Below are 18060 nucleotides of genomic sequence, written 5' to 3'. Positions count from 1 at the left end.
GCTGCCAATCACAGTTTTCCTATACGATAAAAGGTATAGGATGCCTTTTGGGGAGGAGGTGAGTTTAAGTGTATTACATTTAAAAAGCAAATATGAGCATGAGGAGATCAAAAACAATGACCAGAAGTAGGTAAAAGATATCCGCAGATTTCCTGCTAGGGATTACATTCTTCACTTAAAGAGGAGGCATTTTCTTCCAAGAATACAGTCAAGTGGAAATGTAGACCAGGCATGGGCTATGGGGGATCAGCCTGGAAAATTCATTGACAGTAAAACTGCCACTTAATTATTATGCCAAACAACTGCCATTTTAGAGATAACCCAGACAATCACCTTTGGCCCCAGCAAGCCAAATGTTTATCTTTTCGGTAGGTGCGCGGACACGCTGCAGAATCTTAATGTAAGTGTGAAATCACAAGCAGCAACATACCTTTGCAAAACCAAGGCTGCACAGCTTGGCTTTTGCTCCAAACTGCCACTTGCACTGCGTGTCCGCATCATAAATCTGTCCCGGTAGCTTGTCCGGATATTTATACTGTCCCGTCTGCTTGGGCTCATCCACCAGACATCCAGCCTGGGGTGTGCTGCAGTGAAAGCACATCTTCATTAGTAGCTGTGTTGATGCGTGATCTCTTTCTTGAAAACAATAGCCCTCAAAACGCATCCATGCAAAGAAAGATACGGCGTGGTTAACATTACAGGTATGTGTTTGACCTTCAAATGTGCACTCATTCCAAAGAGTAAATCTTGCCTGATGGGACAGAACAGTCGTGAAGGGTTTTAATGGGGTTCTGGAGGTTCCCGCCATCCAGTTGATATGTTTTGGGATTAGAAAGGAGATGGGAAAATTAAACATATGTAAAAAATTCCATTGACCAGTCTTTTTTGTTCCTTTTATTGGTGTACTGTAATCATACCCGTTGATGCAGTCCAGGGTTATGGAGGCACACATGCACACAGCGCTCTTTGAGCCCTCCCCCAGTCCCCACCCCACTCTCTCTCCCTCCTCATCTTCCCAAGCTCAGCACAGCGATTGGCCTTGATAAGTTTATGTACAGCATGTCCACTGAGGTGTTCCTCTCTTCAAGTCTTCCTCCTCCGTCCCATCTCCCTCAATCGGTCCCCTCCTTCACTAAGACTGCCCTTTCTTTGTCTATATTTCCTCCTATTCTCCGGTTTCTCCCTAGCTTCTGTGTATGAGAGAGAACACCTGACTTTTAACTTTATGTGATTGGCTAATCTCACTAAACATAATATTCTCCAGTCCTTGGACAGTCTTTTTCAACAATATTCAGCCAATTTTAATTGAGTGGCTACTCGGTGGCAAGTTTGAGGCTAAGCACTAGAGGTATACAACAAACCAGAAAGAGACATTATATGGTTTATTTATTTATTTTTTTTGTACTGGGGATGAAACCCAGAGGCCTTTTGTCTCTAAGCTATACCACCCATTTTTACATTTTTCATTTTTCTGAAACAAGGTCTTGCTAGGCCGCTGAGAGTCTCACTACATGACTATGCTGGTTTTGAACCTGTGATCCTCCCGTGTCAGCCTCCCAAGTACTGGATTATAGGTGTGTGCCACTATGCCCTGCTTAGAATTTTAAATCATGCTATGCTTTTTATAGATGATGAAGCAGAGGTTAAAGATGTACTTTATCTCAAATACCCTTTACAAACAAAAATAGATACGGTAATTGAAAAAACTGGAAGGTAGGATACATTGAGTGTAAAGTGGAAAAAGTTCCCTGAGGTCTATTTGACTGGAACATGTTGAGAATAAAATCAGTCTTGAACAGCTCATTACCTTAGAAAGCTAATTATCTGTACTTAAATAATTAAACTGTGGCATCTCTGAGAGCTAGCACGGGTATTCACAAGCAATTTTAGAATAAGAAAGAATGAGGATCCTACCAACCATGCATCCAAGGCAAGTTGTATAATTCTCATACCCCCTTTTTAATGATGATAATTCCCATAAGATTAAATAAGAAAATGTAATGTGCTTAGCAAAGCACAATAATAAAAATGAGCTGCTGTTTTTATTACTATTATCCCAAGGTAACTATAACTATTAATGATGTATTTATTAATAGTATAACTATTGGTGATGAAAATTCAATCTACATCAAGCTGATTGTGATTTACAACATTTAGACTCCATTCTCCCTTGAGTTATAAAAGATAATGTCAGGCCCCAAATCATAAGTTTAAAACAAGAAAATCTATGCTACACAGATCATTGTTAGCAAAATGTCTATCAATTTTGTACTGTCCTTTGGGCATTGTTTGGTTACATGTCCTTAAATTTAATCTGCCTTGTCTAGGTATTTTGCTAATTCTGTACACATATGCATAATATATATGTGTGCAGGGAAAAATATCAAAATCAACCATTCCCAAAGAAATATCACTAACGTTTGGTCAAAGGAAGACAAGATTAGAACCTAGGTGATAATGTGGGTCAACATAGAGAGATGGATTGACATATATATATATTTGGGAAATGTTTAAAAATGAAATAACACTACCTTCATCACTTCTGCTTTTGCTAAAGCAGTTTAGGAGTTCTGAGTTATCAAAGTGATTTTATATAACTGTATCCCCTTTGAATTTCTTTTGTACACAAAGCTAGCCGCAGGCCATGTCAAACAAAATAACCAATCAATACAATGTCTTATTAAAATAATCCTATGCACACGTATGAAAATATCAGTGTCAGTCTCAATACCATGTATAGGGAAGGGGAGGGACTGGGTTGGGGACTGGGGGAAATGCTCCAAGTACTGTGTGACTGTGTGTCCCTGTCACTCCAAACTTCATTGTGGTACATCATTATGAAGTGCCAACAGATGTAAATTAACAAAAAAGAAAATGATATACTCGTTAAAGAACATATACATCACTAAAGCATTGTTATACCTTTTAAGACACACTGATTAGATTAAAAGACTTAGTCACAGTTAAGAGGGCATTCCATCTTGCAGCCTGTAGACGTCAGAGAGAGAAGAGAAAGATGGGGTTATGAGTCCAGTCCTGAGAGTTAGAATAGACCAAGTGTGAGTCTTCCAGGTGCCCCACACCAGCTGCAGCACCTGAGCAAAACAGTTAACCTCCTCGGACTCGGTTTCCTCCACTTCAAAGAGAGCAGTGACAGCTCTGCTAAGACTAAATGACACAGTATATACAGAGCATTTAGCACAGCATTGGACCTTCGATCTGTTTTTTCAAACGCGACAACAGAAACACATCATCAACATTGTCATCGTGAAAATTTGCTCATCTTCCAGTTCACAGAGAGGTCAGGAAATATTTCCACTAAATATGTGGTTTCATGTCTACTGAATATAATCTTCTGCCACCACTTGAAACCCAGGCAACACCTCCGCTTACACCTGCCTTACCTAAGGAACTTCTTGAGATACTGTCGGCTGCATGAAGACCAGGAAAATACCCCGTTGTTTCCAGTCAGTGTGGGGGACATGATGCTGCCCTCAGCCTTCCTGCAGGGATTACCTTCACCGTCATGAATCATGCCAAAGCTGAAACAGAATGAAGATGACCACCCACCTGTGAATGCGTTTTCCAAATTATACCCCCCACCCCAGAAAGCAAAAAGATGCTTGAGTATGCACGAACCCAGGTGAGGATCAGAGTTATTGCATTTGGAGGCAAGACGAAAATTAGTTACTATGAATAGCTTAAAAAAATCCTAGCTAAAGCTTTAAAAGAATGCTAAGAACTTTATTGTTTCTGTTCCATGGCACCAAAGAATGGTGTATCGACTGCACGTTTTGTTAGGGGCTAGAAAACCTGGGCCAAAATTTCTAGGCTAAACACAAGTGATCGGATAGTCAACTTTCAAATTTAAAAGAGTAAAATTCTTTTCTCACCACCGATTATGGAGCTAGGGTATGAGAGTCCAGAGTGAGTAGGAGGTGGGGTAGAGAGGAGGTAATTATATGCTGTCCACAAACTATTCGTGTGTAAGGCCAGTGTGATCGTCTTTTTTCTATTTATGATGAATTTACCAGCTGAGATCACAAACTGATTATAATCTCATTCCTTTATAGTAATAAACATCAAAATTAATGGTTGAAAGCCATCTGTTGAAAAGATAAAGAAGACTTTTAAAAACATGTAGTATAGGAGAAAACTCTTTTTGGAGATAGTAGGGGTCATTGTACCTCAGGCTAAACCCTCAAGCTAGCTAGCTATTTATTTATTTATTTATTTATTTATTTATTTATACTGAAGATGAAACACAGGAACATTCTACCCCTATGTTACACCCTCAACTCTTTTTATTTTATTTTTTAAAACCAGGTCTTCCTAGGTTGCTCAAGAGTTTTGTTATGTTGCTGAGGCTGACCTTAAACCTACAATCCTGCTGTATCAGCCTCCTAAGTACTGGTGTTAATGGCATGTGCCACCATGCTTGGCCATGAGAAAACTTTTAATTTGTCTTATTTCACTGTAGAAGGTTCTAGCCATTACAAAGTGAAAATAATGGTAGGAGGCCTACTCCTTAGGAATCATGCACATTGTATCTAAATGATCCCCTGTTTTTGTGACTGGTAGAATAAATGTGATTCTATTATTGTATATATGCACATATGGCACATACATTGTAAGACAGAGCTTTCTTAAGCCTATGCATTAGTCGGTAAGGAAAGAAGCCTTACCAACTAATACATAGTTTTACTAAACTTAGTATTTTTTAACTTAGTATTTTTAAACTTAGTATTTTTAGTATTTAAACTTAGAGAAAATACTCAAAGAGATTAACTACAAAGAAGAAATAGGTAACACTCACCAGAACCAGAGAAACAAGAGTTTCCATCCAACAGACAACTAAGATTGGTTATCTGTGGAGATTCATTATTTATGTTAGTCTTTTACCTATCTCTAAATTGTATTGTTTGCCTTTATTGTTGTTAATTTTTAGGATTTCTAGTTAGAATATTAATATACCTTCAGATATAGCATTTGGAAATATTTTATCCAATTCTATTAGTAACTTTTAACTCTGTTTACATTGTCTTTGGATATACAATATTTTTTTTTATTTTTTAGGGAGTTTGTATATTCTTCTGTTTCCTGTGCCATTGAAATCATATCCAAGAAATCACTGCCAATTTCAATGTTGTGAGGTTTTATGACCCAGATTTTCTTCTAAAAGTTTATAGTATTTTTTAGTATTTACTACACTAAGATTGACATTGATATTTTCATACGTGTGCATAGGATTATTTTAATAAGACATTTTATTGATTGGTTATTTTGTTTGAAATGGCCTGCGGCTAGCTTTGTGTACAAAAGAAATTCAAAGGGGATACAGTTATATAAAATCACTTTGATAACTCACAACTCCTAAACTGCTTTAGCAAAAACTAATTAATACTAAAACAAAGTTTTGATTAAGTGTAAAAACTTTTGTGCATGAAAATCCTTTTGTGACATTTTAAGAAAGGTTAGGGATATGGATATGAATGTCACCATTAGCTTATACTGTTTTTAATCTCATTATTTCAATTAGTAAAACCTTTCTCTTTAAGAACACATTATTATAAGTCAGGTATGACATCTAGGAAACTAGTCAGTACCAAATAAATATAACCACAGATATGTGATTTTGTGGTGTTCTATGCATCAATTAACTAGCCACTTTTCCAACATTTCTTCCAATTTATAAGAAAGTGATAGAAGGGTGGCTGTATGCCGAGATACTATCACTGAATTCCCCAGGTATTTGCAGGTGACCATTCACAATATGTATTAATTGCAACATATATCTTCAGTTTTACCCAGTTCAGTTCTTCTTTGTACCTAGCCAGGAAGCTAAGGAGATTTTTTTTAACAAACATTCTTTCTACATAGATTTAGGAAAGTCGAAAATAAAATGAGACCTATAAAGAGTGAGAATCCCAGAAACAGAGACGAGGTGTGGAGAGTTGAAGCCATTATTAAAGAGATGAGAGTGCTTAACTAGCACCTAATTGAAACTTTATGAAAACATGCATGCGTGTGCAGACAGACAGACACACACACATACACACACACACACACACACACACACTGAATTGAATTAAATTTTTAACTTTAAAATTGTTCCAATTTTCTAATTAACTTACTTAACAGCATCTTAGAACCATATTAGCTTTAGCACATGCCAAAAGTCATATAAAATTTTCAGAGAATATCTGTTTCACATATGTATAAATTTTACTTCTCTTATTTTTGTCTTCTTTTTCCCATCCTACCTGAAGAATATATTTGTTTCTCCTTATCTAGAATATTGGGTTTGCTTCTGGGTAGTGTTAGCTTATAAACAAGAATGATTACATTTTTCAACAGCCAGCATTAAGAAAAATGAGACCTGCTAGTGTGGACTTCATGCTGGTGAAACAAATTTATATCTGTGCTTGGCACACACCGATATTGTATTTCCTGCTCTGTACAAAGGAGTCTTGTGCTTAATGGGCATTTTTGCACCTCTGTTCTCAATGAAATTGGCTCATTCATATCTCACTGACAAAGTAGTCATGTGTCTATATAAATAAAATGCCAGGAAGCTGATGGAGAATAATCATGGCCAAGGTTCAAATTTCCTGAAGATAATCAAGTAGAGTAGTAGAAAGGGTCTGGGGGAGGGAGGGAAGGGAAAGGGGAGGTATGCAGAAGGGAACTAACTGTTGTGTGCACATAGGATTGTATCACTGGGAACCCCACTAAAATGGGTTATATTTAGAATGTCCACCCAGCCCTCATAGAAACAAAAGGTAGCAATGTTGGAAGAGGGGGCACAGTTGCTAAGGAGGGTTCACTGCAGGTGTGACATTGGGGACTATATATGGTTCTCTCCTCCTTTTGCTTCTGGCCTCCACAACGTGAGAGCAGAATTGTGGGTGTTCTCGTTCTCTCTCTCCCTCCCTCTCTCTCCCTCTCTCCCTCTCTCCCTCTCTCCCTCTCTCTCCCTCTCTCCCTCTCCCTCTCTCTCTCCTCTCCTCTCCTCTCCTCTCCTCTCCTCTCCTCTCCTCTCCTCTCCTCTCCTCTCCTCTTGTGGGTGTTCTTTCTCTCTCTCTCTCTCTCTCTCTCTCTCTCTCTCTCCCTCCCTCCCTCCCTCCCTCCCTCCCTCCCTCCCTCCTCTCTCCCTCTCCTCTCCTCTCCTCTCCTCTCCTCTCCTCTCCTCTCCTCTCCTCTTCTCTTCTCTTCTCTTCTCTTCTCTTCTCTTCTCTTCTCTTCTCTTCTCTTCTCTTCTCTTCTCTCTCTCTCTCTCTCTCTCTCTCTCTCCTTCCTACTGCCAAGCCCTGGAATCTGTAGACCCGGCCTGACAAGGACTGACTTAAATCTTCAAAAACTGCAAGGAAATAAATATTCCTTCCTCTGAGTTGTGTGGTCAGCTGTCTTGGATTATAGCAGTGAGGATGTTAATTGAGACAATTGCAGTGTACTGACTAGAAAAAGTTAATGAAAAATAAACTACAAAATATTTCCTGAAGATAATAAACTTAGTACATTAAGACGAATCAGCTCCAAAATATCAAGCTATAAAGTAGAGTTGTTGAATAGATGATGCTTGCTTTTAAGTCAAAAATGACAAAAGTCTCTGAAAATATGTAAGATGTTAAATGAAATATGCACACATGTGTACATGCATGCAAACACACATATACACGTACACACACACAAACACAAATACTCCTTAATAGGTATATTCTAAGAGCACTGTTCTTTGAAAGAGTCATTTTTCGAACCAGCATTTTTATTCCAATGTGGCTACTCCTGTTCAAATAATTCTCTGCAGCACCATCTCCATACTGATTTATATGCTTCATAAAATTAATTCATCTCATGACTCTTTGCTTTCCCATTTCTTATTTTATTTTATCTTTTTGGTGGTACTGGGGTTCTTGGAAACCCTTTACCTCTGGGATACACTCCCAGACCTATTTTATATTTTTATTTGTAAACAGAGTCTCATAAGCCAACAAGGCTGGCTTCGAACCTGCACAATCCTTCTGTCTCCACCTCCCAAGTGAGGGGATTACAAGTGTGTGCCACCACGCCCAGCGCCATTTCTTATTTCTTACTCTATTTTCACAAAAGATTGACTAGCATTCAAAAAGAATATTAATCACACACAATGTCACCAGCTGAAAAGATGTCCAGGATGTGAAACATTTTTAAAATCATTATGTTATTACATCCTGAGAATTTACACATCTCTATAATCCTTTCCTTAGTATAAATAATGAACAAAGTGTACCTTCATTGAAACAAAACATGAATGAAGATAAATACCTAAAAGACCTAAAAAACTTGCAGTCCATTTGTGCACACAACATAAGCTACAAAGTCAAATAACCTTTGCTGAGTCCTTTGTGTAGTCAGGAACTGTTATAAGCTTTACACAAGATTTACCCCAGTTATTCCACGTAGGTCAGTAATAATCACTAGGGGAATGCCGGTGGTCACTTGGCCAGTCTCCATATAATGTGGTGAATCAAGGAGCCACTCACTTGTGCCCTGACTCATGAGCAATGGTGAAAGCCAGGCCGAGTCCTGTGTCTTCATTGATGGTACAGCTCCGGTACTTACTGCACATCCCACTGATGGGGGCAAACCCTATCAAAAGATCAATTTCAAATGTTAACCCCAAAAGGTTACACATGGATAGGTGATCACTTCTCATATCCTCAAAATGCTCCACACAGTTTCAGTTAAATATATTAATTCATTTTATTTATTTGTTTTGCAGAAAATACTGAAGGTCTATGGTTGTCTGTCTTAGGTAACAACAATAATATATATCTACACATTTCATATTTTTGCCATGTTTAGATGTTACTGTCAATCGCTCTTTCTAACAACCCTATGAAGTCATTAGACATACTGTAGTCCTCATTTTACCTATAGGAGAGTAGCTGAAGGAAATGTATATTCCTTATCTAAGTTTATTATTTGAATCAGAGCAACTGAAAAAATGATATAAACACCAGTACAAAATGTTAACTGAACAGTGGTATTATTTTCAAATACAGGATCTATTTTCCTAGGAAAAAAGCATACACTCTTATGTTTCTCAGAGCAGAGAAGATGGTAATGTCTTGCCAAGGTGTGCAGATCAAATTCATTTTCCTCTTATTCACTATAATGTGGTAAATATTTCTGTTTCCCAAAGTTACCTCTTTCTGAGAGAAACTGTAAAATCATTCCAGCCAAGCTTTGATTCTATTTGAACCTACATTACAGTACATGAGTGTCTTTCTTCCAGATTTTGAGCCTCCCTTAGTAGAACAAGGCTGGGTACTCAGTTAGCATTAAATACATGTCCTGGAATTGACTATACCCACCCTGCTGCTTAGATGTGAAGTAACCTGGGAAACTAATAAAAAAAACACACAGATCCTCACATCTGTCATATCACCTTCATCGTCACTAAACACATGGGTGCCAGACATCACATACTCTGCTACACCTCTAGCATACATCTAGGTGTATACATATGATTATAGGGTAGAAAATTGGGGTTCAGAGAGGTGAATCAACTTGCTCCAGATCACACAGTCTTAAATTCTAGACTCAGCAATCAAGCAGAGACATATATAAGATCAAAGCCCATGCTCTTTGCATTATCACATGCTGCTTAAAGAGACTGACCTATTGGACAGTTGGTGAGATCCCTGGTATATTGCTCTTTTAAGCTTTTTCCTTAAACTTTGGTCAGTGGTTGACTGATAAAAACTGCCTCCTAGTCAGGAAATCTTTTCAAACCATCAACAACTGTATTAGGCTGCTAAATAGCATTTTTCCCATTCCAAACTCAGGCTGTCAATAAATTTTAAAATTTGTTTTAATAATCTTTTGTGTGGAGCAACTCCTAAAATGGTTATATATTTTAAAAGAATGACTCTGTTTGTTCAAGATTGCGATTAGTAGTGAATTACAAAAACAGCATTTTATAAGACATCATTGAGACATAACAGAGAATTAAAGAGCTGTAAAGTCCAATCTTTATATCTCATATATCACAAGAAATTTAAAAGCACTTTGAAAAAAAAATGATGGGAGTAAATCATGTAAACTTCTCTCGGCTCCCTAGAATTCCCCCATCAGTCTAGACCATCAGCTGTGTCAGCAAACTATAAGCATCCATTGCCTGTGTTTGTCAAGAACGATTTATTAGAACACCACCAGTGGTTCATGTATCGCCTGTAGCTGCTATTGGGTTAGTACAGCTGATCTGAGTAGGTGTGCTTGAGACACATGGCCTGCCAACTCCAACAGATTCACTACCTCACCCCTTACAGAGAAGGTTGGCTGAGCCCTGATGGAGACGACTATCAATTCATCAAAAAAAGCTAAGTTCCCACTCTGTACAGTAAAATATATTAGAAAGAACAGCCCACATGCACAAGGTAAGGAGCGGTTCTCATTCTCACTAACCTGTACAAGTCTGGAAGGACAGAGCCCTCCAAGCTCAAGTAACGTTCTAAGGGAGGCACTGCTACCTAGTGGCCCAGTTGGGTACCATGGAAACCATTTCACTTTCTCTTCAGCTACCAGGTTAGTCCCGAGGTCAAGCTGCTTTAGGGATAAACTGCCACTTGACTAGTTAAATGATGGTCCATGCCATAGATCAAGGATCTTCAATAAGAGCTCATTAAGAAAAATACAAATGATTAACATAAATGGTTCCCCCACTCTATACTTCATTGAGTTACACAAAGCAACCTTTCAATAAGGATGCTCCACAAATTTAAATACAGTCCTGTGCTGTACAATAACATTTCAAGAATTAGTCTCCCTTATTAAGTGACATGTGATTGTATTAGGACTAATTAATAAGGACCACCAGGGCCCTCCATCCAACGGGAAGTTTCCATACCACGTTTTCGGCTAGCAGGCGGCCATGGAGGACCTGTTCATACCATACCTAGAGTGTCACATGGTTCATTCTTCCAAGAGCAGATATCCAATCCTGTGAGTAAGATGGCGTGATCATGCCTCTTGCCATTCTTTCCAACGAGGGCAGACTGCCACTGGCAAAAGCTATTCAGAGACTGGTCGGCATGATGATTAATCAACAGTCCTCCCTGTGGGAAACCCACACACATCAGAGGGCCATTTCGCTACAGAGATGAGAATGCTGAATCATTCTGTTTGCACAGGCAAATACAGAAATATCATGTTTCTAAGGGAAAAGATCTTTAGAAGAAAACACTTGAGCTAGGTGGTAGGGCAAAATCTACTATAGGTAAACGCTTCTATTTTTAAAGCATCTGTAGTTTCAGTAATATGCTGTTATGACCAATAATATTTCTACCATAAATAACCTGACATCAATTAGGATGGTTCATATCACCAGGTACCAAGTGTGTAAACCTGTCATATGCTTAGAAAATAATAATTCGCTAAAGATGATGAAGTCCCACATTCTCTTCAATTTGGCCTGACAAAGGCAGTGATCAGAGCTTATATACCTCTGTGCCAAATTTCCAGGAAAGAATTCAGCCCATGATAGGTTACAATCAATCAATAATCAATATGATGAAAGTTCGCTGAATGGATGATAAAACAAATAATTTCAAGACTCTAAAAGGGAAGTTAGAGCTGGACAAGTAAGGGCATGCTTATAATCCTTAGCATTTGGGAGGCTGAGATAGGAGGACTGTAGATCCAGGACCAGCCTCAGCAGTAGCGAGATTCTTAGTAACCTAGTGAAACCCTTTTTGAAAATAGAAAAGATAAAAGGGAGTAGCTTGGATGTAGAATTCCCCGTGTGTGTGTGTGTGTGTGTGTGTGTGTGTGTGTGTGTGTGTCTCACACACCCCTAAGATGGGACATATCTTTAAAACAATCATTTACCAAAATGTTTGCTCAGTCAAAAGTACTAACTTGGGTCAAGTTGAGGGTTGTTAGACAAAAACTTGAATTATCAGAGCGTCCCTGGCTTCCGTGTCCTGAGACAATGTATAAATGGAAGGCTAAGGCAATTGTGTCTCCCAACCTACATGCACCCTCTCGATCGTTCTAAAATTCACCAGATAACTTGACTAATCCTTAACCTTGTAGCTCTATGCACTTGGGCGATGAGATAGATTTTTGTGTTTTCCCTGACTCCCTGCCTTTTACATTCTTCACTGGGGTCAGAGAGGAAGAGGAAAAGCCTCGGAGAATTTTTTAAAAGTGGTCTGTTTGGGTAATTTATACTTCAGAAAAATAAAACTTAAACAACAAAATGCTACAAGGCAGCTCTAGCATGCAATTTAACATGTTATTATACATTCCACTTTTGTAAATTGCCCCATGCCTGTGTCTTGCACCTCACTGTAAGCAATTCAGGGGAGTCACATACTTACCCTTTGTTTATTCTCTGTAGTATCTAAGAGCATGCTAGAAAGACCATGGATTTAATACAGGAATTTTTTTATACTGCAGATTGAACTCAAGGCCATTCTACCTTTGAGCTACACTCCTACCCTCTTTTTTTTTTTTTTTTGTTTTGAAGCAGGGTCTTGCTAGGTTGCTAAGAATCTCTCTAAATTGCTAAGGCTGTTCTCAAACCTGTGAACCTCCTGTACTTATAATCCCAAGTACTGGGATTATAAAATTGTACCATAACGCCTGGCCAAAACTTTTCTGATGATTTACTTTCAGTTTGTTCTCAATACATTCCAATGTATCTGTCTGTAATTACCTAGTAGAGTCAACTAATAAAATCTAACCAACCCTTAAATCTCTGATCAAATTCACATCCATTGTAGGATCTATACAATACTTACATATTTTATATAATATAGTATTTACATTATATGTGCATTTTATATTTTATGTTCCATTGTTTCATTGTATATATTCTTGTGTTATATACAATTAAAACATACATGACTATTTTGTAGTGTCTCATTTACATGGCCCTTTGAGGTTGTACTTTCCTTGAGGAGAGGCTCAGCATATATTCCAGTTGGAGTCCTAGTGACAAGCACACGAATCTGCACAGAATGGGCGCTCAATGACTGCGTGCTGAATGGCCAAAGGAATGAAGGAATAAGCAAACTTTGCCACTTACAGGTTCTTGTTCCAAAAGAATGAGGCTCACCACAACAATATTGATGTCGCTTCCAATGGTCCCATCTTTAAATAGGCTGGAAACCTGTTGGAACAAGTGAAATCTAATAGGCTCTCAGAATTATATGGAGGGAATCAATCAGAACCTTTTATAAATGGGTAGGTTTCAATTTTACCAAATGCAAGTAAGCTATGAAGATGATTCCTTCAAAACTTAATTTTTACCACCAATAAAGCCATGTGGCTCCATCTGCTACTGCACCCATGCAGGGAAATTCTATGGCTTTGGGGCTTTTGGAGGAAGCCAGAGGAATTTAGGGCAACCTTTCTGTGATGATTTGTATTTAGAATGTCCCCCTAGTTTTCAAAGAGAGAGCAGGCAGTCATATTTGAGACAGGGCTTGGTTGCTGAGGAGGGTCTCCAAAAGTGTGTCCTTGGAGATTACATATGGTCTCCCCTGCCCATGATCCATCTCTTGCTTTTGGCCTCCATGATGTCAGAGCTGAGACTTGCTGTCTACCTCTCTCTGCTTCCCACTGGCATGCCTAAGCTCCTCAGACCTGGCCTGACATGGACTGAAACTCTGAAATCTCCAAAAACGGTGAGCAAATAAATATTCTCCTGTAAGTTGCGAGGCCAGTTGTTTTGGACTGTAGCAGTGAGCATGATAGGAGGCACTCCCTCACCATGTTCATGACAGTGAGGATGTATGTGGTGACATTGCCCTTGCCGTGCTTCTCCACCATCTTTCTGTCTGCCACCACCAGTGTTTCCACGTTCAGTCCTTTGTGTGACTTCCCAGCTGATCTTCTGGGCCTCCCTGAGCTCCCATACTCATCAAACCTCAGATAGGCGTCCTCGGAGGGAGGCTTAGGGGCATCTGTGATAAACATAAGAGTGTTTGGAAGGGCTGTTAGTAGAAAATACCTGGATAAAAAAAGATCTAGGGAGATCTAAATAAAGGAAGAAGAGAAACTATACAACTACTTTCACTACACCACTAATAAGAGATGCCAGAAGTCCCTGCCCTGACACTTGTATCTAGTATGTAGTTGATAAAGATTCATCTATAGGTATCTGGGTGCATGAATGGGTAAATTGGTGGATTCAGGAATTCAAATATTCTCCAAAGAGTAAAAGTAAGCAAACTACACTACAATTCTATTTTATAGAACAAGCAGGTCACCAAAAATAAAGGAATATTTATACTAAAAAATATAAAAATAAACATTATAATTTAGATATGAATTCAGGATAACTTTATTTTCTAGATAAAATGCCAACTTGTATAAAACACTGCCTGTGACTCATCTATGCAAATTTAATTTTCAGAACAGGCGATCAATAAGAAGTCTTTGACTTAGGTACTGGAAAACCAGTAATGTCAGAAGTGATATTAAAGGCAATATTAAACACATTGTAAATGGCAGGTGTGGGTACCAACTTAACAGAATCAACATCAGTCATAGTCTTTGAGTAGAGACCTGCAGGTACCTGTTGGGGCAGGCAAGACAACTTTAGTTAATGGAATGGTGACAAGACCAAGTTTGCCCTGGCAAGACAAGGGCATTTAGAAAGCTTAGGACAGTAACCATGTATGGGACTAGGGTAAAAATATTTTTAATACCATAATAACTGGTATAGTCATAAGAGTAAAGTCAGCTTTCTATTTTGCAATGGCAAAATTGAATCACTTAGATTTGAAAGCTCAGTTTTACCATGTATTAATCTTGTGAACCTGGATCTCTCCCATGAAGAGACATGATTTGTATTCATAAGGCTGATTTGAAGACTAGCTTTGATATCTCTTACCAAATACCTAGCATTACCACTGTACCACTGATACCACCATTACAAAAGGCAGGTGCTAAATGGATATTCCTTAATAAAGTTATTTCAACCATATCCAAAAGCAATTAAAATGATAGAATCACTGTCTTTACTTTTGCTCCTGATCAAAATCCCATTGATATCTGTTCTATTTAATATGGTACTCACCACTGAGCCTTGATCTGTGGCTGGTGAAACAGAGGGATTCAAACCTTTATTGCATTTAATTTAAACTGGAAATGTAATACTTTGATTTAGTTTTTAAAAAGCATGTATCTTTGGAACAAGACCTTAAATTTTATGAAATACACAAAATATGTATTTCTGATGAAACTATCATCTGAATGGAAACTGAGGCATAAGAGTAAAATAAAACTGAATTTCCATAACTTAGTAAAAAAAAAGATTATATTACCTCTCATTAGTAATTTGTTCTAATGATTATCTGTTAAGATGATATATATTTTGAGTAAGACAGAACATTATTAAACTTAATTTTTCAATGTGCAATTAGAGAATTTAAAATTACATTTGGGACTTACATTTATTTTAGTGTGTGTGTGTGTGTGTGTGTGTGTGTGTTACTGGAGATTGAACAGAGGGGCATTTTACCTCCAAGCTATCTATACAGCCCTTATTTGTTATTTACTCTTGAAACGAGGTCTTGTTAGGTTGCTAAGCATCTTGCTAAGTTGCAGAGGCTGGTCTTAAGCCTCCTCCTGTCTTGGCCTCCCAAGTACTGGGATTACAGGCATGCGCCACCATGCTGACTTACATTCTATTTCTACTGGACATTAATGCTCTAGACAATCCAGAAGGTTGTGTTTAGATCACAAAGCACACCCAAGGGTTCCCCGTTCCACAGCCACCTTCCTTCATGAGCCAATGTTCTTCTTTTCTAAGATGTCTCTTCTTTGTGTCCCCCCGCAAAGAAAACCCCACAACACACCTAGACCTTTCCCTCTGATTTCCTCATCATTGGAAGTCTGGGTGCTTTCCCCAAGAGCATAGAAACCAAGAGAAAACTAGGACTTGTGGCCAAAACTTAGACATGCTAAAAGAGCAGAAGAGAAACTTGATCTTCCCTACTTTAACCTGGAGAGCTGATTCTCCAGCTTTGGCTTTGTGAGAATGGGGACCATTCCTCTGCTATGACTTCATGAAGGATGCTCACCCAGCCCCAACTTAACCCACAAAGTCAGCACACCCAAGGGGTGCCCACAGCACCCTTGGAGGGTCGTCTCAGAACAGAACGAGAAAAAGTTTCCTTACATACATTTCTTGCGTCGTCCACAAAAATGCTGCCTTTGCCACCTTCGGTGGTGGGACTCTGTGTCTTGGCTCTGGGATGCAGGGGGAGTGTGACTTGGGGAGTGGCCAGGGTAGCCATGGTACCGCTGGACCTTCTCCTCCGCTGTCCTTTTGTACAGTACGTGAGGACGGTGGCCCGTGGGGGAGCTGTAGTTGTGTTCCTGGGCCAGCAGCTGAGGTAACGGTGAGATGAGGAATTCATTGGTTCGCGTCCTGATTAGACCTGACTAAAAGCCAAACACAAAGAACATATTCGTGATTCAGTGCTTCCCTCTTTCCTGGGTGGATTTCTAGCAAATGTGTGCTGACGGCTTCCTTGTGGATGGGCACTGTGCTCAACACCTACCAGCTTTTCTTTCTTTCTTTCTTTCTTTCTTTCTTTCTTTCTCTCTCTCTCTCTCTCTCTCTCTCTTTCTTTCTTTCTTTCTTTCTCTCTTTCATTAATTAATTCTTTCTTTCTGCAGTGCTGGGGATTAAGCCCAGAAACATTCTACCTCTGAGCTACACCTCCAGCTATATATATATATATATATATATATATATATATATATATATATATATATATATATATATATATATTATTCTTTATTTTAAGACAGAGTCTCACTAAGTTGCAGAAGGCCTCACTTAGTATCTGAGGCTGGCAGCGAGCCCACAATCCTCCTTTCTCGGCCTCCCAAGTACTGGGATTATGAGCATGTGCCAGCACGCCTGGTTTAACTATCTCATTTATATCAGCATTGTTACATTTTGCCATCTTTACACCCATTTTGCAGGTGTAAGCCCCTTTGGAGGCTAAGAAAGTAAGTGGGTCAGCTAATAGCCAACTGGTAAGCGAGTGTTGGCACTAGCTACTGGGGCACAGTCTGCACTCCTAGGCTGGCTTTGTTTTATTCTTGGTGGTGGTGTCAGGGATAGAACCTAGGGCCGCTCATGTGCTAAGCACAAGCTCCAGCACTGCTCTACATCCCCAGCATGGCTGCCACTCTGGTTTTTGTTTGTTTCATTGGTGCATTGCAATCATACACCATGCCGAAGTTGAATGACGAGGCATACATGGGGAGCCTCCCCAGCTCCCACCCCACTCCCTCACCTCTGCATTTGGTTATTTTTTATGGTTTTGTTGTTTGTGGTGGTGGTACTGGGGATTGAACCCAGGAAGAGTCTACCTCTCAGCTATATCTCCAGCCCTATCTATCTATCTATCTTTCAAACAAGATCTTGCTAGGTTGCTGAGAATCTTACTACTTGCTGAGTTTGTCAAACCTGTGATCCTCCTGTCTCGGCCTCCCCAGTACAGCCTGGGTAGACTGCCACTCTTGATGTATCTGATGTACTTTGCCTTCACAGTGCTTGAAAGACACTGATATACACTGGACACAGTGAGGAATGTATCATCTTTCCCATCCCTCCTCCGGGGCTCTCAGTGTAGACAGTAAAATACAAGATTTTCCGTATTGATCCCACAATGTTAAATGACAAGACTAGCAAGGATGGCCAAGGAAGGAGTGCGCAATTGTCTTCAAGTGGAGACCAACTGAGCTGCGCTACTACAAAGAGACAGATTTGCTAAATAAAGAAGGAGGGGTAGCCGGACGTGGTGGTCCACGCTTGTTATCCCAGCATTTGGGAGGCTGAGACAGGAGGATCGTGGTTTGTGGACAACCTCAGCTATGTAGTGAGGCCCTCTGCAACTCGGTGAGACCCTGTTTCAAAATAAAGACTAAAAACATAGGGCTGGGGGTATAGCTTAGAGGTAGAATGCCCCCTGGGTTCCATCCCCAGTACTATAAAATAAAAGGAGGGGACCCCAGCAAGTCACAGTTCCACCTTGAAAGTTCCTG

At 39.3% G+C, this 18060-nt stretch overlaps 1 protein-coding gene across 1 annotated transcript in view; it reads right to left on the bottom strand.

Annotated features, from left to right (window-relative positions):
- The window catches only part of ADAMTS18 (ADAM metallopeptidase with thrombospondin type 1 motif 18), a gene marked incomplete at both ends in the record, with an annotated part of 106022 nt that extends 89604 nt beyond the window's left edge, over positions 1-16418 (bottom strand). The window contains 7 exons of the mRNA XM_080703175.1: positions 431-584; positions 3405-3542; positions 8523-8628; positions 10940-11099; positions 13076-13159; positions 13762-13955; positions 16178-16418. Of these exons, the coding sequence (XP_080559301.1) occupies positions 431-584; positions 3405-3542; positions 8523-8628; positions 10940-11099; positions 13076-13159; positions 13762-13955; positions 16178-16418 (1077 nt within the window). The remainder of the gene's footprint in view (positions 1-430; positions 585-3404; positions 3543-8522; positions 8629-10939; positions 11100-13075; positions 13160-13761; positions 13956-16177) is intronic.
- Between the last annotated feature and the right edge of the window lie 1642 nt (positions 16419-18060).

This window comes from Muscardinus avellanarius (genome assembly GCF_963383645.1).
Source record: "Muscardinus avellanarius genome assembly, chromosome: 10".
In the NCBI taxonomy this organism is placed as follows: Eukaryota; Metazoa; Chordata; class Mammalia; order Rodentia; family Gliridae; genus Muscardinus; species Muscardinus avellanarius.
This window is presented reverse-complemented; position numbering and strand designations above follow the sequence as displayed.